Source organism: Furipterus horrens, unplaced genomic scaffold (genome assembly GCF_987537825.1).
Source record: "Furipterus horrens unplaced genomic scaffold, mFurHor1.1.pri manual_scaffold_7, whole genome shotgun sequence".
NCBI classification, from domain to species: domain Eukaryota; kingdom Metazoa; phylum Chordata; class Mammalia; order Chiroptera; family Furipteridae; genus Furipterus; species Furipterus horrens.
In genome coordinates, this window is record NW_028327177.1 from 31,353,719 (window position 1) to 31,370,460 (window position 16,742).

The following is a 16,742-nucleotide window of genomic DNA, read 5'->3' on the forward strand; positions in this document are numbered from 1 at the left end:
TCAGAAAGATTACACAGGTTAGCCCAGGTCACTCAGCAATTCGCATGCTTGGCTGGAACTAGAACAGAACTCAGTTCTAAAAACTTAGTTATAGGATTCCATTCACTAGAACCATCAGACTTTCCTTATTCCCTCTACTATTTGGACAGAGATCTAAGTACTGGGTGTTCATAAATGTATGTGTATGACTACTTAAGTTTTGATGAAAATTAGCTTTAGGATCCAAAAGGAAGAAAAACATAAGATGAGCAATTTCAACTTACTCTTTCATCAATGATTTTCATAAGCCATCTTTTAGTCAGATTGTGTCTTTTGACAGCCTAAAAAAACAAGTGTATTATAAATTTTTAGAAAGTACTAGAAATGATTTGTAAATAAAATAAACAAACCAAATACAAAACTAGGTAAGGGAACATCTGTCATAACTCATCACAGATAGACAGTTGTGTTAAATACCAGGGAGAAAAAATGTCCCTAGAAAATATTTCAGAACACTTCTAAGTAAAGATAAAATATCTAGAACTTTACCACTAAATTAAATACTGAGCACATTATGTGATGCTTACTTACTATACACAAACTTCTTACCACAGAATAAAGATTCTAATTAATGAAAAGAACCATTACTCCAAAAAAAAAAAGAAAAAAAGTAACTGAAACTCCAAAGGAAATAAACTGCAAGGCACAGTATTATCTTAGCAACTAAAGACACTTCAGTAGGGAAGAGCACACCTGGCACCCAGATCTTGGTCTCTAAAAGCATTTCTTCCAAAGAAATAGGGCTCTAGAGAAATGGGTGATTTCCAGAGTTGGGGCAAGTGAGCCTCAAGACAATTCTATAATATTTTATTGTTTCAGAAAATAGAAAGTGCTCAAAAATAGGAGAGGCATGTCATAAGGACATAGAAGTCAGTTTGAAGGGGTTCCCACTGTCCAAATCTGGGACTATTTGAACATCAAAATAATTAAGTATAATAATGAATTATAAACTGAACAAAGAGCAATTCATGAGTCCATAATAATAATTAATACACAAATAAATAAATATAGGAGAATGAGAGCTCTTGCTTATAGTAGAGTGCCAAGTGGTAAATGTGGACAGAGTATTAGAATTGGAAAATTATCGTTTTGCAATTATAACAGTAAAGACTAAATCAGACAAGAGCCATCAGTGAATGCTAAGTTTCGGGGGAAATTAATGAGTAGGATACTTGCATTGTCCTATAGTTGCAAGAGGAATTATATCAATAATCAATATACAAGGGGAAAAACACCTAGGCTGGATGATGAAAATTAACAATGCCCATAAAGAGCAAATGCACAAAATGTGCCTCCAGATGGCATACCCTATGAAGAAGACATTGTCTATACATATTATGACCAAGAATGTACAACCTGAATCTAATCATGAGAAAACATCATATGAATCCCAAATAAGGAATGTTCTATAAAAAGAAAAAAAAATTAGAGAGCTGTATTCTTCAAAAATGTCAATGTAATAAAAGACAAAGAACAGCTGTGGAAATGTTCCAGGTTAAAGTAAGCTAAAAAGACATGACAAATAGTAAACGACCCTAGACTGGGTCCTATACTGGAGGGGGAAAAAACACTACAGTAGATATTATTAGGTTAACTTGACAAAACTGGAATATGAATGGAAAATTAGATACAGGTGTTGTATCAAAGTTAAATTTACCTAAGTGAGTAACTGTACTGGTTATGAAGAAAACGTCCCTATTCTTAGGAAATACTTAGTAAATATTTAGAGATAAAAGTCAATGATGTATATAACTTACACTCAAAAGTGATTCAGAAAAAATAATTAAAGTGTGAAAATATACATATATCTATCTATCTGTCTAGAAAGAACACAAGCTCACATGCACAGGAGTGAACAGTACAAAGGATTAACAAATAGAATAAAATGTTAACAATAGGTAAATCTGGGTAAAGGGTATACCGGTGTTCTTTTTAAACTATTTTTTAATTTTGAATCCTTTTTGAAAGTTTGATGCATTTTAAAAACATTGTTTTCTTGCCAATCAACACTAAGTGTGATATATTTTCTCAATAGTAATAGTTATAAAACATAAAGTCTTAGGAATATCCTAAACTTCAACTAAGACTCTAAGATGTCATAGACAATAAAAATGTAAAGGCTAGCTAGCATGCCCTTCAATAGACACTTATGTGACAAAGGATGAAAGTATAGAGAACAGAGCCCACTTTGCTTGGCAGAAACCTAAAAGAAGCTAACAGGACTGCATGAAGTCGGTTCCCAAGTGCCCTCAGCACTACTCCTGTTACACAGCAGGACTCCCCATAAGCCTCTCCCCCAAATCCTAGGAATCAGCTGGAGATTCCTCAGTCTTTACAGAGTCCTGCTCTTGTTTTATTTTGTATGTGTCTGAGTGCGGCAGGGTATGTTTGATCTTTGTAACCACACCATCAAACACCATTCCTGGAACAGAAAAGTACTCAATAAATAACCACTGAAAAATCAGACTCCTCCTTAGTCAAGGCTGAAGTTATAATGGCTGCAGTCCCTTGACCACAAAAACAGTTCTTCATTTAATTCTGAGGGAAATAAAAAAATCAAGGTAAAAAATAAATACTGGTCAGAAGCTGAAAACCAGCTGAATAAAGTATTAAAACTTTGGAAACAGAAGTCAAACAGAATAAAAACCTTGGCTTTAACATAAATTTAACCTACAATATTAATAAACAGAGAAACAGAGAAACCCATGTGAAATGTTAAAGAAATAGATATTCAACTATTTCGTACTGTAAAAGCACCAATGAAAGAGTGCAGCAGGGAAAGTGCTCTCTGGACAACACACTGCCACTGTGTCCCTATTTAGTTGTCTAAAGAACCTGAACCTCTTCAAATAACCATTGGAAAGTTTTACTGGATGGTGGTACAATAAGCATATGCTCCTGCAGAATGAGGAGAATAAAGAAGCTATAACAAGGACAAATGCTCTGAACATTACCTGCTTCTTTCAAATACTCATATTAATTTTCAGCACTGGTCATATCAAAAAACTGGCCAACATTAATCATCACAATTTAAGCAGCTACTATAAAATTGGACAAATTGGTACACATGCAAACATTCTATAATTCAGGTGTTTTCTTTTTTTTTTTTTTTTTTTTTTAAGTCAAGGCAAGATAAATTTGTGTTAAAGGAATCTCGGATCTTCCATGATATTTCCTGACAAAAGTCAGAACTTTCTATGCAGTCAGGGTTGTGTATAAAATAATAAACAGAAAGAGTTCCTGGATTTTAGAGAAACTTTACTCTAAACTGAGTCACCTAGGTTGAAGTTATTGAAGTGGGATGAAGAGTGGTAAACAACTAGTCTAATACTCACAGCTTCCCATCCACTTTTTCTTCTCAGTCCCCGGTGTGGGGCCTGGCTCTCCATCCTTACTGGGGCTCTGTGAAGTCAATCTGGGGCCCAGAAACAGGGTCTGCCCCTGCTGGCGCAGACCTGAGAAGAGGTACCCCTGTCAGGTCTGTCAGCGGCTCCTGCTACAGAAACTGTCTTTTGGCTCTCATCATATTATAATGGGGACACATTATTAGTCACAAAACACACCTAATTCCCTTCCTCCCTTCATAATTTAGCATATTTCTAAACTGTGTATGGCTGTTTGTGAATGAGGGATCCACATAACTGCTTTTATGTATAACTAATTACTACACATATCTAGCTATACAAATAATACTCTAACCCATAGGTTTCTATTCTCTAATACCTAAAATTCACCCATGAATAGGCAATTTTATCAAACTAGAAAGGCAATTTTAGATTTGTGTCTGGACAATAGTGAGAGCACGTCTCCCTTCACAGGAAAATTTATCTGCCATTACTTCAGAATGTGTAGGGTTTAAATGCTGCAACCCGATATATGGAAAATGATTTGTAACATAAAGAGACCAGATCCCTCTCTTTTTCTTTAATAAAGAAATACACCAAAGGTCTATGCAAATTATTAGTGGGTGATTTAAATTCTTCTGTCCAAACTAATACATGTCTGGACATTACATGAGCCTAAGAATATGTTCAGGATAGATTGCCCATCATTATTATCCAAATTGTATGCAACAAAAAGTATGCTCAAGTAAAATTCTCATAAATTAAAAGTAGCAAATTTTTTTTACCTTCCACAGTTCAACGGCCACAGGCTGACGTGGTGGATTGTCACTGTATATGTCCTCCACAGTCTTTTTCCAAAACTGCATTCGCATCAGTCCAATTGTTTTCTCAGAAACTAAATCTTTAACCTATAAATAAGGTTTAAAAACTTTAATAAATGCACTGTTTAGTCTCAAAAATCAGTATTTGTGACTGCATAATCGCATAATTCAGCCAAAAACTAAGTTTAATTCTATATATTTGCTGTAATTTTTCCTTCAATTGTCATTATGTTTCCTAAGTAAAAGCCTGCAAATTATTTGATGCTTATTCAAAAAATATTTCCAAGGTAGGCGTTCAAAAATAGGAGAGATTCTAGGAAACAACTGCAAGGAAATAATAAAGAGAGAAAGAAGGAATATTTAATTTAAAAGAAATTTAAGAGCTAGATCAACCAGTTATAACATGTTGACCTTACTCCAATCCTGATTTAAAGAGAGAGAGAGAGGGAATGGGGAAAATCTGAACACCGGATGTTTAACCGTATTAAAGTATTACTATTAAAATTTTAATGTATGATAACAACATTTTGGTTATTTTTAAAGTGAGTTATCTTTTAAAGATACATAGTGAAACATTTACAGATGAAAAGGTATATCTGAGGTGTACTTCAAAATAACCTGAAATCAAAGGATATGCAAAAGATTATGGGTGAGGGGCAAGGCTGACTACACAGGGGCACATGAGGGAATTTTTTGGTTGCTGGAATTGTTCTGTATCATGATTATGGTGTTGAACACATGGCTCTACGCATTTTTCAAAACCTATAAAACTGTACACCACAAAAAGCAAATTGTACTATAGATACATTTTAAATAAGCTCTTTCCTTCATTCATTAAATAATGATTTAAAAGATTAATATTAGACAGTCACCCTCACTACTAATTAAGAATGGCCTTGTCAGGTTCAGGCAAGAATCACTAACACATTCTAAATCTAGTGGGTAAATTTTTTTTAATTGAGATATAATTGGCATATAACAGTATCAGTTTCAGATGTAAAACATGATTTGATATATGTATATACTGTGAAATAATCACCACAATAAATGCAGTTACCATATCATCACTTTGTTTCTTGTGATGAGAACTTTTAAAATCTACCTAATAACTTTCATATACAATACAGTATTATTGACTATAGTCACCATGCTGTATATATTACATCCCCAAGACATACTCGTCTATAACAAAGTTTGTACGTTTGAGAGCACCCATTTCACCTACCTCTCACCCCTGCCTCTTGCAACCACCAACCTGGTCTCTGTTTCTGAGTTTGGGGGCTTTGTTTTGTTTTATCTTGTTTTAGACTCCTTATATAAGATCATATGGTATTAGACTTTCTCTGTCTGACTTATTTCTCTTAGCATAATTCCATCAAGGTCTTTCCATGTGGTTGTCAAATGGCAGAATTTCCTTTTTCATGCCTGAATAATATTCCAGAGTGTGTATGTACTTGTGCATGTGTGCATCACATCGCATTTTCTTTATCCATTCTTCCATCAATGGACACTTAGATTGTTTCTGTCCATTAATGGCTACTAAGCTTGTTTCCATGTCTTGGCTATTGTAAATAATACTGCAATGAATAATAGGGTCCACATATCTTTTCAAGTTAGTGTTTTCATTTCCTTCAGATATATACCCAAAAGTGGAATTGCTGAGTCATATGGCAGTTTCATTTTTAATTTTTTGAGGAAACTCCCGTTTTCCATAGCACCACTCTGCATTCCCACCAACAGTATGAGGGTTCCTTTTTTGCAACATTCTCACCAAAAACTTGGTGTTTCTTGTCTTTTCGATAATGGCCATCCTACCAGTTGCAAGGTGGTATCTCACTGTGGTTCTTATCTGCATTTCCCTTTATGTTCAGCCCCTTTTAATGTACCTGTTTGTCATCTATGAGGTAAATTCTAATGAGAACCATGGTCTTAAAATGTCTCCATATTTAACAAGAAAAAAATATTAACATCTTGAATGGTGACAAAATTAGTATGACCAGTAAGAGGCAGATGGATATGTCATGCCTCCTTGTGATTCCTTGAAAAGGACATGTACCACTTAGGTTGTAAGTATTAGGCTAGGAATGTATAACATAATCATGACAAAAAATAAAACAAGCTCCAAATGAGAAACACTCTTATTTTTAAAAAGGATCAGTATTGTTTTTTAAATGACAATGTCATAACATGGTCCTAGAGTGGATACTGTACAGAAGGCTGGGGTGGGGAGGAGAATGCCATAAGAACATTATTGGGTTATTTGACAAAACTGGAAACTGGATGGTAAAGTATTGTATCCATATTAAATATACTCAAACTGATAACTGTATTATGATTATATAAAGGAATATTCTTATTCTTACAAAACACACTCAAGTTTATAGGCATAAGGGCCATGGTATAGTTAAGTTACTCTAAAATGATTCATTAAAGAAATATGGATGTGGGTATATTTATACAGATAAAATGATAAAGCAAATGGGGCAAAATATTAACAAAAGGGTATACGGGTATGCTTTGTACTATTCTCACTTCTGTGTAAAATTTTTTCCAAATAAACGTTAGGGTTTTTTTTTTAATGGTTTTGATACTACATGGGTCTCTCAGCAATGTGTAGTATTCAGATTCCAGTGGCATATATGGTCTATTCTCAATACAGAATCAAGAGTAATCCTTTTAAAACATGACCGAAAGGCAATGTCCTTCTTTGCTCAGAACCCTCCCATGGTTTCCACCTAATTCAGAGTAAAGCTGAAGTGACTGCAATGGTCTCCAAGACCTTACCTGTCTGTCCCAGGTACCTCTACCCCAATCTCCTCCCATGCTCCCCGTCCCTCCTCTGCTACACAACACTGGCCTTTTCTTGAATGTATCAAGACACACAATTCAGAGATGTTGCACTTCCCGTTCCTTTTGTCTAGAATACTCTTCATATCTCAGCCTTGCCACCTTCAAATCTTTGCTCAAATGCCATCTTCCCAGTAATGTTGTTCCTGACCACTCCACATAAAACAGGGACCCGCTGCACCCAGCCTTCCCTAAGCCCATTAATTTTCCTCCATAGTACTTGTTTCCATCCAACATACTACACAGTACTTGTTTGTTTCTTTTTTTTTTTATAATTTGTTTCTTTATTTTACTTTATTTTATTTTATTTTATTTTATTAGAGAGAGGGGAAAGGAGAAAGAGAGGGAGAGAAACATCACTGTGTGGTTGCCTCTCACTCACACCCCCACCTGGGGACCTGATGTGCAACCTAGTAATGTGCTCTGACTGGGAATCGAACCAGCGACATTTGGTTCGCAGGCCGACACTCAATCCACTGAGCCATAGCAGCCAGGGCCTTTGTTTGTTTCTTGAGTGCAGGGACTTGGTGTGTTTTATGCAATGCTCTATACCCCAGGACCTAAAATAGTGCCTAGCATATTGCAGACAATACTTGCTGACTGAATGAACAAATAAGACAGTATGTGCAAAAAAGCAAAGTGACAGAAAATTCAAGGGAAACCCTAAGAGTCTATTAAAAATGGAAGTCATTAGGCCAGTTGCTAAGGCCCAAAGAGGGCCCAATGGGGAGACTAGGGGAGAACAGTCCTCGCAACCTGGAAGTGGCCACTAGTAAGAGCAAGACTCCAACCTGGACCCTACCAGGGCCACTCATTCACTTGGGCCCTCACTGAAGACCTATTGTGAAATTTCCTTTTTCTAGAGCTTTTTCCCTTTCCTCGTCGTCGGCAGCCGTCCGTCTCGAGAGACGATGGTGTAGCTTCTTAAGAGTCTATCTGCACCGCCGAGAATGGTTGTGCAGTCCGACTCGGGAGTGACACGGTATCTGTCTCCTCCCGTGTTGAATCGACATCTTGCGATGACGCTGAAGCTACAGAGCCTGGGCAGGGTGATATGGAGGGTCTGCTGTTGCCCATGCAGCAGACACCCCCTCTCTTCGCAGCTGAAGGGTCCAAGGGAAAGACGGAGTCAATACAGCTTGGCTTCAGGTGCGCCGCAGGAGATGCCGGTGTTGACTACAACGTCAAACCGCCTTAGGGACTCCGGCTCCGGATTTTCTGTCGGGGTTTACTCCCTTAGCCTTTCCCCTGAAGAGGTATGCCGCAAGGCAGCGGAGGTTTTTTGGAGTCAGAGTTTTCCTTCTCTGATGTGCCCTGACTGGAAGATCGAACCAGCGACACTTAGCTCGCAGGCCGACGCTCAATCCACTGAGCTAAACCAGCCAGGGCAATTTCCCTTTCCTAAGCCTTGTAAATAAATAAAAGCACTTCTTTGAAAGGTTAAAAAAAAAAAAAAAAAAAAAAAAAAACGATATGATTTTATTAACCAATGTCACATCAACAAATATATATTTTTTTACATTGGAAGAGATGTCTTGCCTGTGGAGGTGCCCCCTAAGGAGCCAGGAGTCCGAGCCCCACACCAGGCTCCCCATCCCAGGATTCCAGTGCCAGGAAGAGCAGCCCCTGTAACTTCTGGCTATGAAAACCAGCAGGGATTGTGACAGTGAGATGGAGGGCTTTTGCAGTCCCAGACATTCCTCTTAAAGGGCCCATGCACTTGCTCTGAACTCCAAATCTGGGGAAAAGCTCAAAAGCACCAGGGATATATGTGGAGGAACTGAACTGTCTGGCTTCAGGATGGGGCTAAAATGGCTCCTTTCTCTCAGAGAAAAAGGAATGGAAAAAAATATATTTTATGAAAGTGAAAACAAAACAAAAGAAGAAAAAGATAGAGTAGCAATACTTAGATGATACAAAATAGACTTTAAAACAAAGGTTATGACAAGAGACAAAGAAGGACCCAGCAATTCCACTTCTGGATATTTATCTGTAGAAACCCAAAACACTAATTCAAAAAGACATATGCATCATATGTTCATTGCAACATTATTTAACAATAGACAAGATATGAAAGCAACCTAAGTGACAATCAAAAGCTGAATGTACACAAAAGTGGTACATACATATAATGGGATATCACTCAGCCATAAAAAAGAATGAGATCTTTCCATGTGCAACAACATGGATGGACCTAGACAGTATTGTGCTGAGTGAAATAAGTCAGAGAAAGACAAATGTCATATGACTTCTCTTATATGTGGAATCTAAAAAACAAAATAAATGAACAAACAAAACAGTAGCAAATTCATAGATACAGAAAACATTTTGATGGTTGCCAGATGGGGAAAGAGGTTTGGGGGAGTAGGTGAAAAAAGTGAAGGGATTAAGAAATACAAATTGATAGTTACGCACAGTCATGGGGATGTAAGTGCAGCACAGGCAAAAGAGTCAATAATACTGTAATAACCATGTGTGATGTTGGATGGGCACTAAATTTGTCAAGGTGATCACTTTGTAAGTTATATAAATGTCTAAGCACTCTGTTGTACACCTGAAACTAATATAATATTATATATCAACTGTAACTGGAAAAAAAATTTTTTTTAAGTTAAAAAAACTGCTATATGCAAATGTTGGAGAGGATAAGCAGTAATACTCCGATTAACCTATCCTATTAACAGACAAATACACAATGTTAATTGTATAGCTCTTTATTTTTTAAGATTTTATTTATTTATTCTTAGAGACAGAGGAAGGGAGAGAGAGAGGGAGAGAAACATCAATGTATGGTAGTGTCCAGCACGCCCCCAACTAGGGACCTGGCCCTCAACCCAGGGATGTGCCCTGACTGGGAATTGAATTGGCAACCCTTTGGTTTGCAGGCCGGCACTCAAGCCACTGAGCCACACCAGCCAGGGCTAATTGTATAGTTTTATAATATCGTTAGAAAAAGAAAAAAATTCCAGAATCATATTTCCAGAAACAGTAAGTTCATTAGCTAGTTTTATTTTGGAACTGAATTGTTAAGCCTAAATTAAAAAAAAAAAAATACACCATCAGAGACCTTACACACATCTAACATACAAATTATGACTGTATTTCTTTACTGTTCAGCATTAAACACATTATATAAACATTTTTGCAAATAATTTTTAAGGTATTTTAATACCAGCCTGAGCGAGTTCCACATTGAAGGCTCTCAGTGCAAAAGCAGAGCTTCTGGATTCTGTAGGAAGCAGCAAGGAACATAAATAACCTTCATAATCTCGTTTCCTATAACAAATAGGAAAAAAAAAAAAAAAAAAAAAGAGGTTACTTTTCACTTCCAAACTGTACACACAAAAAAATACTGACCAGAATACCTAAAAACAATAGTTTCACTCAAAATTGACCTGAAATTTCTTATATTCTATACCTGTTTAATTACAAATAAAGAAAAGTATCTGCCCATAATCCCAGACCAGTTAAAAATAAGAAATAATCAATCTCAATTTTTTTACTTATCTATATAAGTACTTCTAAGTACTTATAATTTTAATTGTTTCAGAATCACTTTGTAGTAATTCAAAGGAGCTAACACAGTAGAAATCAAGAAAATAGTTCCAGCAAGGACTAGTATCAACTCAACAGTTTTTAATACATAGATACAAACAGATTAGAGATAAAGACAGAAAACGATCTATGAGTGGGGGTGTGCTCACTGTTAATGCACATGCACTCACACATACGGTACTTACGTTTCCCAGCAGTGTCTGCTGTGAGAGCCTAGAAGCAACGACACCCCTCCCACCCCAGCCCCAGTATCAGTGAACACACCTGCCTTTCTCCACTGAAGAAAACTAGAAACCCTTGGAAGAATGACTGACTCCAGAGTTGGGGCAGGGAAAATACAAGATAAGCCTGAAACATCCTCTAGAGCAGAAAGAAATGTTTAAAGAATGAAGAAGCTTGTTAAAAGACAAAAAAAAAAATGACCTGACAAAGTTCTCTTTGGCCAAGTCTAGGACAATTTGAGCATCAAAAAAATAATGACAGTAACATATTGCAATGGAACTCCACGAGCCTGTATCAATATAAAATTAAAGAATAAATAAATAGGAAGGGAAGGAAACACTTAACAACCAGTACAATACAAACTGATAAATTTAGAAGACATGATGGTGTTTTTTTAAATGATCACTTAATAACTATCAAAGTAATAAATGATTCAAGCAAAAATATCAATAAAGGTCCAGAAATGTTAAACAGGTAAAAGTTGATAGAAGTGGGATATTTACATAGTATCAAAGTATCATTTTACAAAATATGTATTACTTACTAATTAACATTCTTATTAAATTTACATAAAAGAAACCTGAAAGGACCTTCTCAACCAAGTAATAAAAATTTCACACCTCAATAATTGGATAAATCAACATCATGTGCTGCTTGATATGATGCTGAATAAAGCACTTCTATAAAATATCTGCCAAAAATGTATAAATCATAAAGAAATATTAAATAAACCCAAACTGAGAAAGTCTCTGAAGTAACTGGCCTGTTCTCTTTTAAAAATGTCAAGCTCATAAAAGCTAAGGAAAGACTGAGAAATTGTTCCAAACTGGAGAAGAATAAAGACCTGACAACTAAATTTTGCAGCACATGATCCCAGATGTATGAAAGACATAACAGAATAATCAGCAAAATTCAAATAAATTCTGTGGCTTAGGTGGTAATATTGGAGCAATGTTAACATCCTGATTTTGACGGTTGTACTATGGTTGTATGGGAGAGAATCGTTGTGTCTTAAGACATACACACTAAAATATGAGGAGGGTAATGGGACATCATATCTGCAGTTTATTCTCAAATGGTTCAGAATGTTAATAAGGGAATTTAGGTGAAGGGTATATTGGAACTCTGTGTATTAGTTCTATAATTTTATGTAAATTTGAAATTACTTCAAAATAAAAAGTTTTAAAAATATAGTCCTTATTGTATTCATTCTGAGATGAGTTGAGTATGAAGAACTTACCAGACTGCCGATCAACATGGCTACTTTCATTGTAATATGCTGGAATCTTATTATAACATTTATTTCCGATAAAGTAGTATTCACTATGAAATGGGTCCACCCTCAATCCATGAACTTTAGGTACTGCAATAGACTATTCCCATTTTTCAACTGGTTCACATTTTGTCGTGTGCCTAACAGAGAAATTAAATATCTTCTAGCCACTGCCTTTACAATTTCCCTCAATTTCCACATAAACAAAAGATCGTTTACCGCACTTTAAGCAATTTCAGTTACAAAATGGACAGTGTGAGTAAAACATCTCTACAGTTTATACTTTTAAATGTATATAAATATAAATATTTTTAAATTTATTATTAAAAGTCTGTGAACTTCAAGTGTTTAGAACACTTAGAAGTTAGTATGAAATAGTGGGAAAGCCCTGAATAGGAATCAAAACTACAATTTCAATTTCTATCATTCAACTTAGTTACTAACAAATAATAGCAGCCATGTCTATTTTTCCTAATTGGCAAAATGAGACTTGATAACCTCCGTTTCAGATCTCCTAAAAATATCCACTATGTTTAGTCTTTCAAGTTTCTTACAGGGAAATAAAAAAATGATATTAAGATATAATAGAACCGTAACAACTTTTGAGAAATAAGATATTATACACAGCTAAATCTGTGCCCTGTTAACAATTTTTTAAATTTTTCATTGGAAATTTTTCTAAACAATATTGCCTACTTCCTTACATTAAAAGTAGGATACCCTAATTATTTAACCATTTCATCATCACTCAGGATCATTGTTATAGATACCTTTTACTGGTACACGCGGATATCCTAAGTGGCTAACCCCAAGATACCTAAGAACTGTCCCTGATAGTAAGAAATGCCATACTATAATGGCTTTATACAGCAACAAGTCCAGCAACCTTTCATTCATTCATTAATTCTAACATTTATTCAGTGCCTACTATGTGCCAGGCACAGTGCTAGCCACTGCAGATAGGTACAGACTTCACCTAGTAGGGAGAGACAGACATGAGAAATAAGCCTATCTGATGTTAGGTCTGCTGTGCTAATACCATGGACCTGGGCCATGAAAGCAGAGGAAGAACTGATTCCTTCCTGAGGCTGGAGGAGGGTGGAGAACAAGTGCCCTTCCAGACACCACCTTATTATAGCAGCAATCCCAAGGCCTGAGGCAGAAGTTCCTCAAAACCAAACCCCAAGATGCTTAAGTAAATTAGGTTTGAGGTTTTCCCAGGAACGCTGGCTGGCTAACCTGAAATTATAGCCTGGTATCTTTTCTGGTATTTGGAGGCCCTGCATAAGATTCATAACCAAAATCACTCTGCACAAATAATTTCAGAGGCCAAAACTTGCAAATATCAATGGACGATTAGAAACTAGAAGTTCTAATCTCCTTTTCTAGTTTCATTTTGTTTTTATTTTTTAAACTGCTGATTGATCCTTTGTTATGTGCCAGCATTTTTACATACATCATCACATTTAATCCTTGCAACCAAGCTATAAGGCATAGAAGTAGAAATATACAAATGAGGAAAAAGCTGAATCTTAAAGATAAGTAACTTCCACGAGTGACAGAGCTGGAAATAATTCAGATCAAATCTGCTTGCAAAACCCAGGCTTTTAATTAAATCACTAGAGGCAACAGCCTCTGTTCCACTCAAATATCAACACAGAGTAAAGATCTGGCCATTTGTAATTAGATATTTGAGAAAAGGTATTATGTGATATCTATAGACTATTACTGGAAGAATATATAAGAAATTGGTAAGAGTGATTATTCACCTCTGGATAGGAAAGTTAGGACACTACTAATATTAAAGAAAAATTTCACTGGACAAGTGGATATGGTACATATATATGATACATTTTGGTAACAAATTTATCATCAAAAGAATGGTAAAATACATAAAAAATAAACATAACCTTCTAGCAGTTTTGACTTAGAATTCTTAATGCCCTGACTTCCACTACTGCTATCTTGTTTCCCCTATAAGTAATCAATAAACAAGGTGGAGGAGGAATGCTATTAAAAACAAGACACATGGGAATTTTGTTGTGTTATGCTACATTTTGCTAAAATGAATTCTAAAAAACTAGATTTACTAGCCCAACCAACTCCAGGATAATTCAAATATTCTAAAACCTCAGAAGTCCTTGAGGCAGACATTTCGAACATTTTTACCACTGTCATGAATTAAGGCAGCAGAAGGGGAGGGGGATGCCAAGCCATTGGTCTCTGTTGTCAGGCCTGGATCCCAAGGCCCCTGCCTAGATGTGTTAGGGAACCTGATTCAACCAACTTCATTCCACAAATGATTAACAGTGATTCCCATGTGCCAGGCTTTCTGGTGTTACCAGGGCAAACAAATTTATCATCAAGCCCTTGACTTTATGAGGCGATTCTGGGGAACCTCAGGTAAATTCTCTAGTTCTTCTCGACCTCGGTTTCCCAGTCCATTAAATGAGATACTAATGGCTTATACTGCACTCACAGCGCCCTTGCTTTATGCCAGGCATTCTTCTTTATGCTTTACTCCTCATAACCCAGGTGGTAGGTCTACATTTGTCCGTCACAATTTGTAACAGAGATTATGTTAATTACAGTTGGTCCTCGAACACGGATTTGGGCAGGGTGGGTTTTGCGAGTGTTTTTTGTTTTCGTTTCTTTTTCAATACACACTGTAAATGTGTTTTCTCTTCCTTATGATTATTTTTAACATTTTCTCTCGTTTCCTTTAGTGTAAGAATACAGCAATCAACTGCTCACGTTATTGGTAAGGTTTCTGGTCAACAGTGGGTTATTAGTAGTAAAGTTTTGGGGGAATCAAAAGTTATATTAGAATTTTCAAAGGCGCTGGCAGGAGTGGGGGTGAGGATGAGTATGGGTGCTCCTAAACCAGTAGTTCAAGGGTCAACTGTCCTTGTAAACTACTTTGCGTAGTGCCTGACACATAAAAACTCAGCTACTGTTGTAATTAAGTACTAGTCGTCTTTGAAATTTAAAAAAGCTATGCAAGCAAAATGTTGAATTGGGTAAAAATTAAGGATCAAGCAAAGTGACAGACGACATTTTGCCACAATTTTGCGGCCCGTGTAAAAGTTCCCGTTCCCTCACTTCCCCATACACCCTCACCTGGAGTCCACCGGAGCGCACACGCTATGGGACGTAAGAAAGGAAGAGGTCCGCTCGCCCGCCACCCCCAGCCCACGAGTCCCACCCGCGCCCCTTGGGGCTGCTCCCCGACCTTCCGCCGGGGGCAGGCCAGGCTCGCTCACCGCAGCAGTTCCATGCAGTAGCGGTCAGTGCCCGAGACGCCCGGTCCGCTGGCTGCAGCCACGCTCCGCCCGGAGCCCACGAACCCCGGGAGCCGCCGCGTGCGCGCCCATAGGCCCCTGGGCGGTCGGCGGCGGCACAGCCCAGGAACGCCCAGCCGTAGCGGGACCCAGGTTGAGATCAGCGTGGAGGCCGCCATGACACGAACGTCGCGTGCACTTCGACCCCCGCGCCGGGGCCGCGGTCACGCCAGGCCACGCCAGGCCACGCCCCCCGCCGGTCCCGCGGCGCTCCTCTCAGCGGCGGGAATTCGGCCCTTGGCCGTCGCTCGGGGGAGAGCCAGGGGTCGCTGTGGTTCTCCGCAACGGGGTGGGCGCCGCGCTCTCCCAGGCTTCCGGGTTCCAGGAGAGCCCCTCGTAAATCCGACCGATTCCGCCAGCCTCTCCCCCTCCCTTCCAGGTCCTGAAGATGAATTTATCCAGATACGAGGATAGAGAATATTTTGACAGTTTTCTAGATTTATAACTTTTAAATATTTATTCACATAGTATGTGAGTCTTCTTTGATACTCTTATTTTCAAGCCCCTCAAATATTAGAGTTGGGTCCACTTGCCACCACCTGACCTGGTGCAAGCCAGCAGGTACCTACACCTGGATCGGAGTTGACACCTCTTACCTCCAGATTTGCCCAAACTGTTCATGCTGCAGCCAGACAAGTGCTTTCTAAAATGTACATCTGATCATGACCCTTCCTTGCTTGACGATCTTGATTGCGCGTTTGATAAAGCCCCCTGAATGATATAGCCTCTACTTACCTTTCAGCCTCAACTCCAGCTATTTGCAGTTGTGACTCCAGCTTAGAGTTTCTCCTTAAACCCAAGGGAGAGTATTCTGTTGTCTGGACCTGAGAACTCTAGCCAATTCACCCTGCTTTGGTTTTGCTCCCTGAGACTGCCTCTCTTCAGCCCCTGCAGGACCTCAGTCCTCCCTGCATAATGTTCTTTTCCCTCTGGGCTTCTGTTCTTTAGCTCTGGCAGTCACACACTAGTGTTTTCATACCAGTTTTAACCTGCTCCATTAAAAAAAGAAATCACTCATCTTCATCTCCAATTCTGATCTCCTGCCCAGCTGGACTTTTCCACCTGGACTTTTCCATCTGGACATCTTGCCATTACTTCAAAATCCACCTGTCTAAAAACCAAATCAAACTAACTCCTCTTCTCAATCTCTTCATTTATCTGGACAGAGTCCCCTTTTTCACAACCAGGGGAAACACTTTGGAGTCATCATTACCTCTCCCTCACCTGTATGTTCAAGAGGGCCCACTACTGGTTCCACATGCCAGCCAGAAGCAAGAGTGAAAGGGTAAAGGGCAAGATG

At 38.0% G+C, this 16,742-nt stretch overlaps 1 protein-coding gene across 1 annotated transcript in view; it reads right to left on the minus strand.

The window, feature by feature from the left end:
- The window catches only part of NDUFAF6 (NADH:ubiquinone oxidoreductase complex assembly factor 6), a 31,647-nt gene extending 16,071 nt beyond the window's left edge, over window positions 1-15,576 (minus strand). The window contains exons 1-4 of the mRNA XM_090283546.1: window positions 15,365-15,576; window positions 10,228-10,327; window positions 4,169-4,291; window positions 264-320 (exon numbers count right to left, since the gene is read on the minus strand). Coding sequence (XP_090139672.1) covers window positions 264-320; window positions 4,169-4,291; window positions 10,228-10,327; window positions 15,365-15,561 — 477 coding nt within the window. The 5' untranslated portion in view covers window positions 15,562-15,576. The remainder of the gene's footprint in view (window positions 1-263; window positions 321-4,168; window positions 4,292-10,227; window positions 10,328-15,364) is intronic.
- Window positions 15,577-16,742: the final 1,166 nt, after the last annotated feature.